This window comes from Sus scrofa, chromosome 13 (assembly GCF_054392235.1).
Source record: "Sus scrofa isolate SSC_HxYL_T2T_F1_AM1 chromosome 13, Sscrofa_HxYL_maternal_Yorkshire_Landrace_v2.0, whole genome shotgun sequence".
Taxonomy (NCBI): domain Eukaryota; kingdom Metazoa; phylum Chordata; class Mammalia; order Artiodactyla; family Suidae; genus Sus; species Sus scrofa.
Genome location: NC_139395.1, coordinates 219,045,970 through 219,062,649, shown reverse-complemented (window position 1 = coordinate 219,062,649; position 16,680 = coordinate 219,045,970). Strand labels below are relative to the sequence as shown.

The 16,680-nt window shown below is 50.3% G+C and overlaps 2 protein-coding genes across 8 annotated transcripts in view; both read left to right on the top strand.

Moving 5' to 3' along the window:
* The window catches only part of DSCAM (DS cell adhesion molecule), a 744,988-nt gene that overhangs the window by 626,393 nt on the left and 101,915 nt on the right, over positions 1-16,680 (top strand). For all 7 annotated transcript variants that reach the window (XM_084992175.1, XM_084992177.1, XM_084992176.1 and 4 more), the window contains 2 exons: positions 12,651-12,891; positions 14,217-14,363. In XM_084992175.1, coding sequence (XP_084848301.1) covers positions 12,651-12,891; positions 14,217-14,363 — 388 coding nt within the window. The remainder of the gene's footprint in view (positions 1-12,650; positions 12,892-14,216; positions 14,364-16,680) is intronic.
* LOC146397902 (uncharacterized) lies at positions 1,818-10,594 on the top strand. The gene is made up of 2 exons (XM_084992185.1): positions 1,818-1,927; positions 5,039-10,594. Exon 2 carries the CDS (start codon positions 9,159-9,161, stop codon positions 9,567-9,569), a length of 411 nt encoding a protein of 136 aa, XP_084848311.1. The 5' UTR covers positions 1,818-1,927; positions 5,039-9,158; the 3' UTR covers positions 9,570-10,594.

Below are 16,680 nucleotides of genomic sequence, written 5' to 3'. Positions count from 1 at the left end.
CCATTACCTCTGCTGAGCACCACATCTTCCCTGCAATGGGAAGGTGGCTGAGTTTGCCATTTAAATTCAAAACCATGTGGAGTTCCCACTGTGGCACAGCGGGTTAAGACCCCAGCATAGTCTCAGTAAGGTTTCGGGTTCCATCCCTGGCCATGCTCAGTGGGTTAAGGATCTGGCATTGCCGCAGGCTGTGGCGTATGTGGCAGATGTGGCTCGGATCCAGTGTTGCCATAGCTGTTTTAGCTGTTTCGTAGGCTGGCAGCTTCGGCCCTTTAGCCCCTAGCCCAGGAACGTCCACAGGTGCAGCCCTAAAAAGAAAAAGAAAAAAGAAAAAAATTAAATTCGCAACTGCCTTATTTCCAGAGACCTTCCTAGCAATGATTTAATCCACTGCAGACTCCACTTGACTCTGACCTCCAAATCCCTCTGCCTCCAGGAGAAGGGGCGCCTCACTGGAAAGAAGCATCTCCTAGCCCTGGTAGTTCCCGGCTGGGATTCCTGGGAAACCCAGGAGCATTTGTTATCTGCGTGCTGGGTCTACCCAGGTCTGCACAGCCTCCTGAGGGTGGACAGATTTGCCCAAGATCTGAGGGCTCGCGACCTTCAGATAGAGGTCCCTCCCTGCCCTGGCACCTGTCTCTACCTGCCTGCTAAGCAGTTGATGCCCTCATGTATGTGAATGCCAGGATTGCACAGCACATGGAAAGATTCACCAAATACCATTTCCTCTTCCTACTCCTTCCAACCTCATGATATGAATTTTACCAACCCTGATAAAGTTAAAAAAATAGGCAACATGTACATTTTTACCTGCTACCATTTTCTTTCTGAATCGTGGCCTTAATCTCAGCATAACTGGAGTACTGAGCTGATACCCTTCTTTCCTGTATCAGCTGAGATTCAAAAGAGCTGCCTTGAAATTAGTTTTTCTTAATTTTTTTAACTTTTGCTTTAATCCTTAGACTATGAAAAATTGCAAAATTTGCATTTCTTTTATGAACGAATCCATTGGTTCTGGAGTTGGATTTTCAGCAGTTGTATTAAAAATTCCGATGACCAATATGCCTGACAGGTATCTAAGGAATTATCTTCCCTTCCCTCTCTTTTTTAAAAAAGTTTTTAGAGAGTACAGTTGACTTACGGATTTGTGTCAGTTGCAGGTGTACAGCACAGTAAATCAGTTACACGTGTACATGTATCCCGTCTTTTTTAGGTTCATTTCCCATAGAGGTTATTACGTAGCATTGAGTAGCTGCCCTGTGCTGCACCCTAGATCCTTGCCAGCTAGCTATTTTATATATGTAGTAGTGTGTGTATGTCAGTCCCACCCCCTAATTTATCCCTCCCCCACCCAGCCTTTCTCTCCTAACAAGAAACATCCAAACTGATTTCAGAACCTCTTGGTCGCCCACATACAGTAGGAGTATTCTCCTGTAACTTCTCACAGTTGACTGGACCTACGCTCTGAGCGGGTGGAGGGCGTACTCTCTTTGTTCACTCTATTCCCAGTAGAAGCGCAGTAAATATTTGTTAAAGAGATGCATGAGGCACACATTGTTTCCTTTCCTGTTAAAATATGCATATCAAGAGGGGGGAGCCTTTCCTCTGGAAATCTCTGGACCCCTTCAAAAGCCCCGCGTGACTATCTTAGCATCTTATGTTTTTGCGCACATGTGAAATATTCAGATCCCTGTCATTAAACGATTCATTGCTTATTTGCTTCTTTTGGACTCTATTCTGCATCTCTCCCTACTTGTTCATTGGATTAGCCCTCTTGGCTTAACCAAGTGGTTGGCCTTTTCCTAGGGTCCTAGGAATTGGGACCCCAGTTCTCTGTCCCAGAGCAGAGCTGCCAGCCTGCCTGCTCAAAGGATCCTGGCTGGCCTCCCAACCTAAGCAGGCTGGCCTCTTGGTTCCCAGCCCCAAAGTGCAGCAAGATGCTGGCCACCTTTCCAAAGACTGCTGAGCCCCCAAGAGTTTGGGATGCAGGCCCGCACCTGGGCCTGCTGGGAGGACAGGCTGGCTGGGGCTCAGCCTGGGAGGCTTGTTCCATTCAGTCCCAGGGAAAAGGCGGGGCTTCTCAGCTGACTCAGCGGAGAGGATGTAGACGGAGCTTGGACTGAGGACTCAGACCAAGGCCAAGCCCATTCATCAGCTCACTGTCCTTTCAGATGGTTTCTTCTGAAAGCTTCACGCTGCGCCTGGATGAGCCTGGCATAGCACAGGCTCTGTGAGAACAGACACGCCGCTGCTCTGCTTTAGAACTGTCAGGTTACTCTCATTTAGCAGGTAAGGATGGTATTTTTGCCTTGACTGATGGAACATATTATAAGAAATGCAAATAAAAGTAGTGAGCAGGAACCGTTAGTTTGGAACCAAAAGAGCATTTTGGACATTTCGTGGTGACCGGCCATGAGTCTTTTATTTAGTACATCAATATCATGTTTTATAAGTACATTGGCTTATGGGTGGGGCCAAAACAAAACAAACAGAACAACAACAAAAATAATAATAAAGTTGTGACATTAGGATAAAAATTGTTTACGGTCAGGATAATATCAAAATATTTAATCGTCTATTGAGTACACAGCATATAGTACAGCCACAAAAACATACAGTGTCATATATTTATGAATGTAAAATTTTGCAGTGAAAATAGAAAATGTATGTAAACATATAACCTGATGGTATTTCATTACATTATGTATAAAGTAGGATTAGCACAAGTTAAATGCATCCACAGCAAGCGCATTACATATAATGAGGATACGCTGACACAGTATGAAAAGTGCTGGATTAGACTTCAGCATAATTAGATATCACTCCCCTATCTACATCTAATAAAAATGATCTTGAGCAAGTAACTTTGTCAGAGCGACAAGAGACTAGACTTCCCTTCAGGAGCAATCCTACGCTTCAGTCATCACTGAGGTATAGATAGCGGATACCAAATCCGTCACCGAAGGTCTGCTGCTGATTCGGGCAAACTTGACTTCCTATTTTTAATCTATGTTTTTAATTTTTTTGAAGAATAGTTGATTTAGAATATTCTATCCATTCCTGCTGTGCAGCAAAATGACCCAGTCCTACATATATATGCATCCTTTATCTCGTATCTTCTTCCATCATGGTCTAGAACACAGGCTAGGACTTTGCCACCGTGCAAGGAGGGTGACCGACCCTGGCCTTTCTCTGGCCCTCCCCTCTCCTTCCGCTGTTTCTCACCCCCAGCATCCCTCTTGCCTCCGCCCTTCAGCCCACCCATCAAACCCCGCCCTGCAGGTGCCGTCCACCCACGCTGCCATGGCCTCCAAGGGTCTGTAGGCAGTTTCTGTCGAGGGACGGAGATCCAATACTCTCTGCTTTGTGGCCCTAAGGTCTCTGTCACAACCACCCAACTCTGCCACAGTATCAAAGGCAGCCACAGCAGATACGCAGATGCGAGGGTGCCACTGGGCTCCAGTGAAACTTTACTTGGCCTAAAGCTCATACAGTTTTCATGTGTAGCAAACTATTTTTCCTCTTTTGACGTTTTTGCAAATATTTAAGTATGTAAAAAATATGAACATGCCCAGCTAGGGATCATATACAAGCAAGTGGCTAAATGACCAGCCCCAGGACCGTCGTTTGCCAATTGTGTTTGATGACTGGGAGTGATAACCGAACTGGGGGGGCCCCCGTGGCTGGAGCTCGTCACAGTAGCTTCCCGTTCAGCAGTGCTTCGGGCAGGAATTTAGAGCACCAAGGAGCTCCTCCCTGCCTTTGTGCTGGCTTAGCAGATCTGGGGCAACTGTGCCCCCCAGGTCTCCGTGGCCATGGCTCCGTCTGGCCCTCCATGGCCATTCTGCCATCCATGAAGGCCCCCTTCCCTGCCGAGGGGCTGATCGAGCTTGGACACCCCTGTCTGCGTGGGGGAGCCGAGTCCCTTGGGGTGACTCAGCTACCACTAAATAGTCGGGCCCCCAGCCTTAATGCTCGCAGACTAGTACCCATCAAAACCACACCTGTTTCCTCCAAATCCCTGTTGTCTGCAGGCTTAGAGACGCAGGCTGGACCGGTCTCCCAGAACCTCAGTCTCCACTAGGATTCTTTCCTGGCTGGGCCTTGGCCACGCAGCTTGTTGGCCCATGGAAACATCCATGGCCCCCCTCCTCACTCCCTTCCTGCTCCTGTCCATGGTCTGAACCCAGGATGCCTACGCTCTCCCAGACCGAGGCCCCCTCTCTCGGTCTGCCTCCATTCCCAGGCTCTGGGACACTGCGGCATCACCCTTCTGACAAAGTCTGTCTGTCAGAAGTCTTCTCTAGCTCAGCTGAGAGCTGCAGCAACCCCCACCCCCACCCCCACCAGCTACCTGAGTTGGAAATAGAACCTTAAGTAGGAGGCACAGCACCTAGAGCTCTTGACATCGGTGGGGGGTATTCCTGGAGACCTCAGAGCTGACGTGCTTCGAGCTCCTTTGTTAGGTCATTGGCAGAAACCCCTGGATAACCTTTATGGCTGGTGAGAAATGCATATATGTGGCTACCAGAGAGTGGGATTTGCAAAGGACAGCAAGTTTCACAAAGAAGGAAGGAGTGTAGCAAGAATAGCTACTCAACAAATGTTTGTTGGTGGGATGAATGAATGAATGAACGATGAATGAATGAACGAATGAGCGAATGAAATGGGAGCCACCTACAGTTTGGAAATTGAATAAACTGAGTCCTGTCGTGCAGGAGTTCACCTCACGTCCATGCATTCTCTGAACCTGTTCCTAAAACGCCGCCTTTGTGTTCCAAGCCCCTTGGCTGCCGCCACTTCCTCCTCGGCTGCCAGGTCTGACCGGACTAGCATGCCCAGCGTCTGCCAGGCCTGGTGCCCGGCTTCTCAGGACAGGGCAGGCTTCCAGCACCTTGTCCTTCAGCCTCGCTTCCGCAGCCCCTTTGTTCTAAGCACGTGTTCGCTTTCTATTTCCTGCCACGCAGCCCCCGCGTTCTCTCCTCTGTAAACCGTGACACGGAGGGAGGGAGGGAGGGAGTCACGTGGCCTCTCCCAGCGCTCGGAGAAGACCTACCGTGTAGATCATGAACTTGGTGCAGCGGGGCCCCAAGGCGAGAGGCCCCGACATAAGGCTTCTTCCCTCTCTGACTCCGCTCCCTCGAAACCCACTCTCCGTTCTTCCCGAGAGGCTGCTCTGTGGGTCCTCAGGGGTGGGGGGGCCCCGGGAGGGCTCTGCCCAACAAGCCCCCCCCCACCTCCCCCCCCCCAAGAAGCAGCCCCTTTGCTGCTGCATGACTCTGGGGATCACAAGGGGCTTACAGTCTTATTTGCATTCATTCCCTTCTGTTCTGCAGTGAAACCAGGAGACTGGGTTAGGGGTGACCTGAAAAACTGGGGAGTGGGCAGCCATTGCTTTTTAACTCAACAGTCCATCCCAAGGGAGGCCAACCCCAAACCTTTGAAATGACTTTCCTGCAACAATAGCAGCTCTCAGATGAGCGAGCGTTGCACAGAATCCGGGGGAGGGCTTGTTGAAAGCCAGACCAGCAGCTCCTATGCCTGCAGCCAGCATGAGTTTCTGAGTCAGCAGGTCTGGGTGGGGCCCCAGTGCTTCCCTGGCTTCCCCCCTCCCCTGTCCCCACCCCCATAATTACCGCAGATGCTCCCTGAGGGGGCGCCCCCTCCTGGGTCTCTTGTTCCCCCACCACCTGCGGCTGTGCACACTCTTGGCTTTGGTGCACCATTGCCCCCCTTCTCTGCGCATCCTTCTGCCCTCATTGGGAAAGGCCCCGCTCCCCTTTCCCTTCCGAGGCTGCCTGTGCCGACCTTCAGCAAGGCAGGCATCACACTCTGCTTTAATCACGGCTCCACCGCAGTCTCCCCCCATGCACAACACCTCGCATAGACTAGGCCCCAGGCTGCAGTTTTTAAATGCAACCCATCCATTCACTAACAAGGTACTGAGTACATACTGTTTATGTTGGGGAGTGGGCAGCAGAGCCGAGGGGGTATGCAGAGATGAAAAAGACAGCCCCCCGCGTCTGTAATAGAAAGGAAATGAGGACAGGCTACGTTTTGAATGTGGAGGGTCTGAAGGGAAAAGCTTCAGATCGTGACTCAACCGAATCACGCAACATGCCGGAGCAATGCCGTGTTCTTGGAAGGGGGAATTCTGCAGTGGAGGCATTGGACCCTCCAGGTCAGCAGATGGGTCTTGACATTGAGCAAAGTCCATCCCCCAGCAGTGGGAAGGGGGAGGGGAGCGTGCCGGAAACCAGACCCGGCTGGTGGTTTTCTGGAGAAGAGATGCCTGCTCTAATCACTCACATCCACGCTGGTGCTGTGAGCGTTTGCTCATCCCGTTTTTACCGTCTCTGTAAAGAGCCGAGAATCTGCCACGGGCGGCTCGCAGGCTGATGCGGGTGGACACATAAAATGCAGGCACTTGCAAACCACACAAATAAATGGACACGGGGCTCCTGTTGTCATGGAGATCAAAGGAGACAGTTTCTTAAAGGCAGTGGGGGTTGGGAGGGATTTGGAGGCTGGAGAAAGGGCTTGGGGAAGGATGAAAGAAGGCTGTTTGGCGAGGTGACAGGAGAACAAAATCAGGAGAAAAAACGTCAGGGCTAGAAGGGGAGAGAGGGTGCCACGGGGCCGATAAATGAGACGGAAGCAAAGGAATCAGGATGGTTCCTGGCTGCAAAGCTGAAGGAAAGGAAGGGGACGATTCAGCAGGGACGAATAATGAACCTCACATGCGAAATCCAACAGCCAGTGGGTGAGGCCTTCTCCTCCCCTTGCCGTGCTTTCAAAGGGATGTGAGGAAAAGTAAAACCGCATGCTCAGCTATCACTTATCAAGGCAGTCGGTAAATAACCAGGTCTCCCTGCAGTGACGGGCACTCAGGGTTGAATTCTCTACTGCGGAGTGAAGGGAGCCCTCCTGCACTGTAGTTGTTGTGGTTTGGTTTGGTTTTGCTTTGTTTTTTCCCAGTTACTCATTCTCCAAAGTCTTCTTTTAGTCCGTATTAAGAGGGCTGGGTTGTCAGGTGAATTTGCTATAACTCTCTGGGTCCCTCTTTAGTGCTACTTATTGTGAACTTGTGTTAACCCACAGACTGGCTAAACAGGGAACAGATTCTCTAGAAGCAAGAGACAAAGACGGACGGCATCGTCCAAAGAGATTGGCTCTTCAGAAGTCACTTTCTTCTCTGACAGGGCCTAGGAAGTGAGATGGGTCCCTCTAAAGCCTGCCTGGATCTGCCATCCTGATGGGTGGGCCACCATGCCGCATGACCACATGGAAGCCAGCTCTCAACGTGCCTCTGTGCATCCAGGCTGGCGCACACTGCCTGAGAGCCCCCTCTGAGCTGGCCGACCCAGGCCTCCGATGGACAGCTGCATCGTGGGTCTGGAGTCCAGGCATCCCTGCTGTCTTTACACCCTCTTATACCCCTGCCACCAGCCCTTTATTGAGTAAGATGATAAGCCTGCACCTGAGGTCCTTCTTACCTGTCTTTTGTGCATCTCCTATGTGCTCCAATCCGTTCCCCTCTTCGTCTACAATAATATTTTTGGAAACTGTCCACTGTGCTGAAGTCTCGATTTAGACAAGGGCGTGGGTCAGAGTTCAAACAAGTCTGTAGGGATCCTTGTGCTCGCGGCGCTTGCAATCAAGTTGTTGGAAAGCAGAAATCTGATATGTGAACGGGGGGCACAGGAGGAGCTGATGCTGGACGGGTGGGTATCACAGAGACCGAGGAAGGGGAAGGTTTCTTGGATGAAGGCGGTCAAAGGCAGCTCCCGTGAGTGCGAGGCTGAGCTGTTGATGGACTGAGTCAGGCCGTGATGGTGAAAAGGCGGAGGAGGCCATTCTCTGAGGGAGCTTTCCTGAGATGGGTCAGTGTAAGAGGGTGGATCCTCTGTGTGTCTTCAAGCACTGAAAGGGGATGGATCCCAGGTCGAGCAGCATCCAGGGGACCTGAGTCCAGAAGGACATCCGTAGGCTCAGCTCTTTCAACAGGCACTGCCGGGATGTGGGGAGGAGAGGACACGATCAGTGTGCTTTCGTGGGAAACCTGTCCTCTCCAATGTCTTGCAACCCAGGTTCAAAGTCGGTTTCAAGAAGCCTACCCGATTCCTTCTTCTGTCTTTCTTCCTACCCCACCATTAACTCCATTCGCTTAGTTTGATGAAAGCAAATAGTTATTTTTGGCCCATTTGCCCTCTTGTTCTTTGAGGTCACTTGTGAGCTGGAAGCAGGTTCTATGCTCCTTCCCACTTAGATGTCTTCTCTGCGTAAACAGCCCACCATCTCCCTGTTTCCAAGGAGAGACATGCTCCAAGCAGAACTGTTTAAATACCATCGAACAACTTTTAAAGAAAAGGGCATTATGCACTCATTTGTCTTAGGGTGGTATGAAGCAAACTACCAGACAAATGGATTCAAGTGCTTCCACTGGTCCACACTCCCTGCTCCCACTGGCCGGTTGTCCATACAACTCCGAGAGAACCTCCAAAGCCGCTTTCAAAAAATGTCGAAAATTTTATGACAGCCCCTAAAACTTCCTGCACTTAGTGTATACACTTCTTGCATTTATGGGTTTTTTGTTTGAGATCTGTCTTTTTTTAACACGTCCTCAATGATTTCTTTAATACTAGTACATCCCTAAATTAACTCTGTCTCAGCCTACAAATTAATAATAGAACTTACCCTTTACATGATATACTTAGAATTTTTACTTCCTTTTGTGCATGAAAATGTAATACTTTCTCTTCATGTGAGTTGTTCAGTTTTTCTTTGATTAAAAATGTCTTGTTCAGTGTAACTTTACCAACCTAAGTAGCAACCTTTGCAAAAAGGGGGAAGTTATTTGGGGCTCTGTGAGTGATGGAAACTAACTACAACGCTTGAGAAGGCCTGGGGAAGATGTTTTTTAACCTCTTTGACCTTCCTCATCTGTAAAGCAGCATAAGGAGACTTCTTGGGGCTGTTGTGACGATAAATGGGGATATATATCACCTATTACACTGATTGGAAAAAGCGAGACTTCCGTATGTGGAGCTGGAGGTGACGGCGTGCTGCTGGTGACTGGCGGCAGTGACGTTGCCCCCGACTTGGTGGTGGAGGCGGTGGCATCATGGCATTCGTGATGTTGGTGTCGGTCAGTGGCGATGGCGGTGGACACATCAAAGCCAAGGCGGTTATTTATTGGTGGAGGCGTGATGAGGGCAGAGGTGGTGGTAGCCTTGGGTGACGGTGGCGGCAGTGATGTTGGTACAGGTGGCAGAGAGCTTACTGGAGGTGACGTTGGCAGTGACGGTGGTGGAGGCGGTGTGATAATTCTGGTGATGGGTGTGGTGGTGATGGTGGCGGCACTGCTGCTGGTGTGGATGGTGGTGCGGACGATGGCGGCAGTGCTGATGTTTGTGACTGTCATGGAGGCACAGGGGTCCTGGAGGGAGTGGCAAGTGGGTGGTGGGGTGTGTGTCGGGCATGGTGGCGGTAAGGTCTCGGCTGAGGTGGTGAGTATTGATAGGTGGTTCATGGTGGTCGTGCTGAGGGGAAGATATTGTTGCAATTAAAAAACTATAGAGGGGCGTTCACCTCGTGGCTCAGCGCTAAAGAACCCAACCAGTATCCACGAGGATGCAGGTTCGATCCCTGGCCTTGCTCAGTGGGCTTAGGATCCGGTGTTGCTGTGGCTGTGGTGCAGGCCAGCCGCTTCAGTACCAATTCAACCCCTAGCCTGGGAGCCTCCATATGCTGAGGGTGTAGCCCTAAAAAGATTAAAAAAAAAATAATGAAGACACCTAAAGAGGACTTCAGCACACTAACTTTTATTAAAACAGCTTTACCGGGATGAAATTAACATGCAGTAACAGTCACTGTTTCAAGTGGTGTGTCACATTTACAGAGATGTGCAGCCATCACCAAACTCTAGTCTTAGAAAATTTTCATCACCCACGACAAAACCCACACCCATTTGTGGTCACTCTGTGTTCCCCCCACACAACCTTTATCAGATGGTTTTAAAAGCCATCGGGGACCTGCAAGCTGTGGAATTGAAAGGGCATCTTTCATTTGTAAGAAAAGCCATCGCTGCCTTCTCAGGTGCAGCAGTGTGTCTGCACAGAGATTGTACTAGAGCCCTGGGAAGGAAACACGCACAACCACTGCGGCCATGACATAACTCATCCCTCTGTTTAGTACACACCCCTGCAAAACGGGAATATTAAAAAACCAGAAGAGAGCTCTCCTCTTTGTTCCTGATGAAAACCACAGCCCCTTAAGGTACCATATTGGATTCATATCTAAAAGAACAATAACTGAAAACCCTATCCCATTAACAGTCAGTTGAAGCACAACCCTTTTGAAATAAGACACCCCTCCACTTCTGGGGCTTCAGTTCCAATAAATAAACGTAAAAACAAATGTACTGTAATGCAGAGGTGTTTCACTCAGCATTTGGGGTAGGACATAAACTACAAAACAACTGTATCCTTATCAAGGGGAAAATGATTGGATAAAATGTGAAATACGATTTTTAAAGGCTGTGAAGTAAACATGAGAACAGGATCACGCTATTCATATCATATCGAATTAAAAATTATCAGAGCCCAAATTGTACCGAGTATGAAGGCAACCATGTGAAAAACAAAAGCAGACATCAATTTCACTTAGATAAACAGAAATGTAGCAGAATTTGAGAAGTGATTGCATAGGAATGGTGGCTGTATACTTGTATTATTTAAAAAAAAAAAACTTAAGTAGTTTTCTACAACATATTTTGCAGAAGAACCTAATAAGCAGAAATAACCTGTGAGTCACTCTAAAGTTAGCAGACTAAAATTTAGTTCTAAGAAAAACATAAAGAATGTTTTGTTTATATTGCACTGAACAAGACAAAAACCCCTGTGTTGTCTGTCTGTCTTAAGCTTGTTAGAATGTGTTATCTCCCTTGGAAAGTGAAAAAAGGAAGGTTCTCCACCTGTAACCAGATCACGGGTGTTATTAGTCCCCCCAAACCCAAGGGGGTACATGTCAGCCAGCAGGTCCCTCCGCTTGTAGGGGTTCAGCTAAGCTGGGGGCTGTGTGTAAACATTTTCTCGTGGGCATTTGCCCCCAAACCTCCACCTCCTTCCTGACCAGACGCCAGACTCCCGTAGCCCCTGCCCCAGGATCCTGATTTGGTATCTTAGATATCGTCATAGGAAGCCCACTGAAAAATTAGAATTTTTTCCCTTTTTGTCTTTTTATGTCCGTACCCATGGCATATGGAGGTTCCCAGGCTGGGGGTCGAATTGGAGCTACAGCTGCCAGCCTACGCCACAGCCACAGCAACACCAGATCTGAGCCACATCTGTGACCTACACCACAGCTCATGGCAACACTGAATCCCTAACCCACTGAGCGAGGCCAGGGATTGAACCCGCGTCCTCATGGATACTAGTTGGGTTCGTTACCACTGAGCCACGACAGGAACTCCAAAAATTAGAGTAATTTTAAAATTTAAAAAATGTCTTTATATTTGAATGACCATATTTAATTAACATCCAAAAACCATGTGACCGAGGAGGAATATCTTTGTGTTATATTTGACTCATCCATGACTTTTGGAGGGAAATTAATTATGTTAATTACGTCAATGGTACAAATGCAATTTGGTGATTGAAGTAAATCAAATTCCAGGTAATGGAATTCTCAAAATCCGAACTCCTCAGATCGGATTTCAAAGCAAAGCGAAAAATTATAGCTGTCAGTGTGAAACCAGGATGCAGGGACATCTGCTTTTGGTGAGAAAGGCGTGCGCTCTCAGGTCCAGGTCTAGCTGTGCCAACTTGACTGCGGAAGTAGTGGTTTCCAGGACGGTTCTGTTGACATCTATTAGCACCATGAAGACGCATGAAAGCAGCTGAGTTGCTGCAAAAAGCAGTTGGGGGAGCTCCCCCTGTGGCTCAATGCTAACAAACCCGACCAATATCTGTGAGGTCGCAGGTTCGATCCCTGGCCTCACTCAGTGGGTTAAGGATCTGGCGTTGCTGTGAGCTGTGGTGTAGCTCGCAGATGCGGCTGGGATCTAGTGTTGCTGTGGCTGTGGTGTAGGCCGGAAGCTGTAGCTCCAATCAGACCCCTAGCCTGGGAACCTCTATGGGCCTCCGGTGCAGGCCTAAAATGACGAAAAAAGGGGGTGGGGTGGGGGTGAAGGATATTCCTGGACTCACCGCTACTACTGTGCCTCGTCGTCTGGGGCCTAGGAGAGCTAGCACCACACTCTGTTTCTGGAAACTTCCCTACACTCGGAGAAGCCGGCAGCTGGGCAGGATGGAGGAGGGGTTGGGGGAAGAGGCACAGGCTCTGCGGTGGATCCTCTCCTGTCCTCCCTGTTCGTGTGACCTCCCGGGTCCCTGAGGACCTTGGCTGTGCCCTGTCACGGGGCTGTGATGGGGGCCGGGCGCCTTCCCACAGATCAAGGAGGAGACGTGGCCCAGGGCAGCCTCCGGTGCGAGTCCGCTGCTTCTGCTGCCGTGACCACTGCCGCACCTGCTGGGGGTACGCCCTCGCGCGCCCCGTGTCATTTTCGTCTCCTCTAGAGGTGGCCAGGCGCGCTTTTCCTTCGGTCACACCTCCGGTGCTCTTTAGTGATTCTTTTCTTTCCCGTTTAGGCTCCCAAGAAGCACCTGCAAAACGGGATTATCCGCGGCTACCAAATAGGCTACCGGGAGTACAGCACCGGGGGCAACTTCCAGTTCAACATCATCAGCATCGACACCACGGGCGACAGCGAGATCTACACCCTGGACAACCTGAACAAGTTCACCCAGTACGGCCTGGTGGTGCAGGCCTGCAACCGCGCCGGGACGGGACCTTCTTCTCAGGAAATCATCACCACCACCCTCGAGGACGGTAGGTTCCGTGGTTCGGCCCGCCCTTGACGGATCGTGGTTACAAAGCCGAATCCATCCCCTTTGCAGCGTCTTTCTCCCGCGCTTCAAGCGCCAGAGTTGGGCTTTTCCCAACCAAGTCTTTCTCTGTGACTGCAGCAGTCTGGCCAGAATGTGGAAATTCCATGTGCTAAGAATTCCTCACAAATCAGTGTTAAGGAGGATTTTCTTCCTTTTTTTTTTTTTTTTTTTTTTAATGATTTTTTTTCCCCAAGCCTTTGGAGACCAGAGAGCAGGAAGGAGCAGGCTGATCGCGTGGTGACCGAGCGCCCCCTCGTGGCCATAAGGAATTAACGTCCCCTTTCACCGTGACGACCTGAAAGCAGGGCTTGAAAAGAGGGAGACCCCTGAGGTCCGGAAGCCCAGGGTTCTGGACCCTTAGGTGGGGAGTCTGCCCTAGGGTTGGCTGCAGCAGTAAGGGGCTGGTTTCCCGGCAGCACGTGGGCATGGCAGCTGCCTCCTGTGCACCTGGCCACTGGGTCCTAGATTGGAGGACACACTTAGATCTGTCCTGTCTGACCATTTAGACGGGAAGGGAGACCTGAGGCCCCTAGAGACTGAAGTCCAGGGTTCTCTTATCGTCATTGTCCTGGCGATCGTGGTTAAATACGCCTTTGGGTTTTCGTTTGGCTGCTCATTTGTCATTGATGTTTGCAGTTCTGTCCCCATTCGCCCCTTCCCCCAGTCCCAGCGTTTAAGGTTTGCATAAACTCGTGGAAAATAGTTCAAATATTCTTCTAGGCTGTATCCTGGTCCGTGGTCGCTCTTTCCTCCAGTGAACGTTACAGGATCAAAAGGGGCCCGGCCGGGGATGGGGCAGTGAATATACGATCACATGTCCGCTTTGGGGCACGTGCAATAGTGAGGCTTTCAGTTTATGTGCAGATATTGTTGAATGCGTGGATAAAGTGCATGGAACTTGCAACAATAACTTGCAAGAGTCACGGGAACATAAACCAGACGGGCAGCGGTCTTTTGCTCAGGCCCTGAGGTCAGAAGTGTTCTCAAGTCCCAGAGCCCAGGGCGACCTCTTGAAAAGTGAAGCAGTTATGCTGGAAAGAGGAACTGTGGGAGTCTGTTAGGACAAACGCATAAACTCATCGTATTTTTCTGAGTTGTCATATCTATATAGGGAAGGGGTACTCATTTTTCCCCTGCATTTGGGGGATTGAGTGCAAATTTGTTTTTGCTTCTCCATTGGAATACTAAGCTCATATTGCTTATTCGATGTCGCCTTGCTAACGGAACCACCCACAGTTATGACAGGTTCTACTTATCTAATTTCAGTGCCCAGTTCCCCTCCCGAAAATGTCCAAGCCATAGCAACATCACCAGAAAGCATCTCAATATCCTGGTCCACCCTTTCCAAGGAAGCCTTGAATGGAATTCTCCAGGGGTTCAGAGTCATTTACTGGGCCAACCTCATGGACGGAGGTAAGAGAACCGAGCCGGGCCTTTGAGTTTGCCCAGAAGGATGGGCGACGGGATGTGCCGACCCCCCTCCTACGGGGATTCAGCGCTTGGCAGGCATTTCTTTCTCTCTGGATACTCATCTCCTTTCCCCGGTCGTTCTGTTTCCATCTTGTCCCTGCCACTTTAACAGGTGTGTACAGCTCTTTAAAACCTCATGCACCTTCAAAGAGCAGTTTGAAGGAGGGGGGTGGCACCTGGGAAATCTAGGAATAGATGTGTTTTCCTAATTACGAGCGAGTATCTATGTCAAGCCTCTGCGGGCAGCACCAAAACCTGGATCGGTATCTAGAAAATTCTACCTGATGTGCATCGTAAAAGGCCGACCTCTTCCTTTTTCCCAATAGGACTCCGCAGGGAAACTTCGTAAGCTCCTGCAGTTGAACTGCAGGGGGTTCTGGAAGATGCTGGAACACCTTGAGGGGGATGGGATTGCTCCCCATGAGGAGCCTTTTTATTCCAAACCGTCCACTTTTGGCTGCTTCTCCTTTTTCGTTTTTTCCTCCTCCTCTTTCCTCCCTTCCTGTCGTCCTTCGGCATTTATTTATTTATTTATTTATTTATTTATTTATTCATTTTTTGGTCTTTTTGGGCCACACTCTCGGCGTATGGAAGTTCCCAAGCTTGGGGTTGAATATCAGAGCAGCAGCTTCAGGTCTACACCACAGCCACAGCCACGCCACATCTTCAACCCACACCGCAGCTCACGGCAACGCCAGATCCTTCACCCACTGAGCGAGGCCAGGGATTGGGATCAAACCTAGGTCCTCACGGATGCCAGTCGCTTTTACGACCTCTGAGCCACGACGGGAGCGCCCCCTTCATTCCTCTGGCTTGCGTTTGTTTTTGTCTTTCAAGTTGTGGGGCAGAATTCTGTTTGGGGGTAAGATGGGGCCTAAGAGAGTGTCAGCTCAGGGGCAGGGAGAGGGTGGGTGTCCCCGAGCCAGGCTGCCCCCCACTCCTGCGCCACAGCCCATAAGAGCCAAGGGCCTATCTAGCCCACACACTCCCCTCCGCGGCGCCCATTTCTGGCCTCTGCCCCCCCCACGCCCCGCCCCCTTGTCCGGGCTTTTTCCAGCCCTTCTGCTTGCACGCGGCCTTTCGGTGCACACTCACCTCAGTGTGGGCAGATGGATGCAGCCGAGGCCCCCAGGGCGCATCCGCCCTGCACCTGCTCTGCCAGCCAGGTCGCTGCCCCCACCCAGGTAGATGGAGCACCTTGGGCCTCAGAGGCTGCCCGGGCCCCACTCTTGGTGCCAGAATAAAGGAAGGAAGACACTTGGGCAAAGTGAGCTTCACTTACTAAGGAAATAGCCCGGTTCGAGTGAGGCTTCACTGTTTGCTCTGTAACGAGGCTTGCATCTCAGAGCCGAAAACCAGACTCGATTGCTCTTGATGTGGAGGGTAGCTTTGCACAGCACTGGAGGGGGTGGGGACATTCTGATGCAGCTGCTGGACCCGAGGTAGACAGGGCATCTGAGCAGCTGCTCTGTGCTAAGCTCCTGCTGGATGCTGAGGGTCCAGCATCCGCCCTGCTGGAGCATCTAGATGGGGGCGCGTGGAACGTGGTGATTATGCTAGAACCACAGCCCAGTGATGCAGAGCCAGCCCAGAGGGACAGACTTCCTGAGGCGACGCGCTTCACCTCCACCCCTAAAAACAGAGCTTTAAAAATCCCCACGGATGGAGAGCACAGGGCACGCAAAATTTGTGAATTATCTGTCTTACTGACACGGTACTGTAAGAAATCATTGCACGCGCTGGTTATGGCTTTTAACCCTCATCTTAAGAGGAAACTAAACGCTCTGCACTAGAAGGCAGTGTTCCCCTAAAATGGCCCCTTTTTTAGTTCTTGTTGGACGTATTCCCGTAACCCAGTGGTGAGTAGGCGTCGCGTTTTCACGTTTCATCACATACATGCTGGTAAGGCCTGTTTGCTCCCTGGTTCTTCGGGGCTGATATGGCTCCGTCACGTTTACACTTTTCAAGCTTTACGAACATAAAGGTCCTGAAATAAAGGATGCTGGGAAATGCACATAGTTCCCAGAGGTGCTTTCCCTCACAGTGTGAAGAGTAAGGTGCCAGGCTTGACGCCAAGTGTAGAAATTCCACATCTAAGCTCAAAAAGATAAGAAGGAAACCCTCAGAAACATAAACCCGCTTATGACCCATCACTCCTGACCCGCTGCCTCTGGGAGGTGATGTTTATGAATCAGCAGGTGGTTCCATGGAATTGCAGATGCTTTTACACACGCTCCTCCGCCTGTGTCCCCGCGGTTCC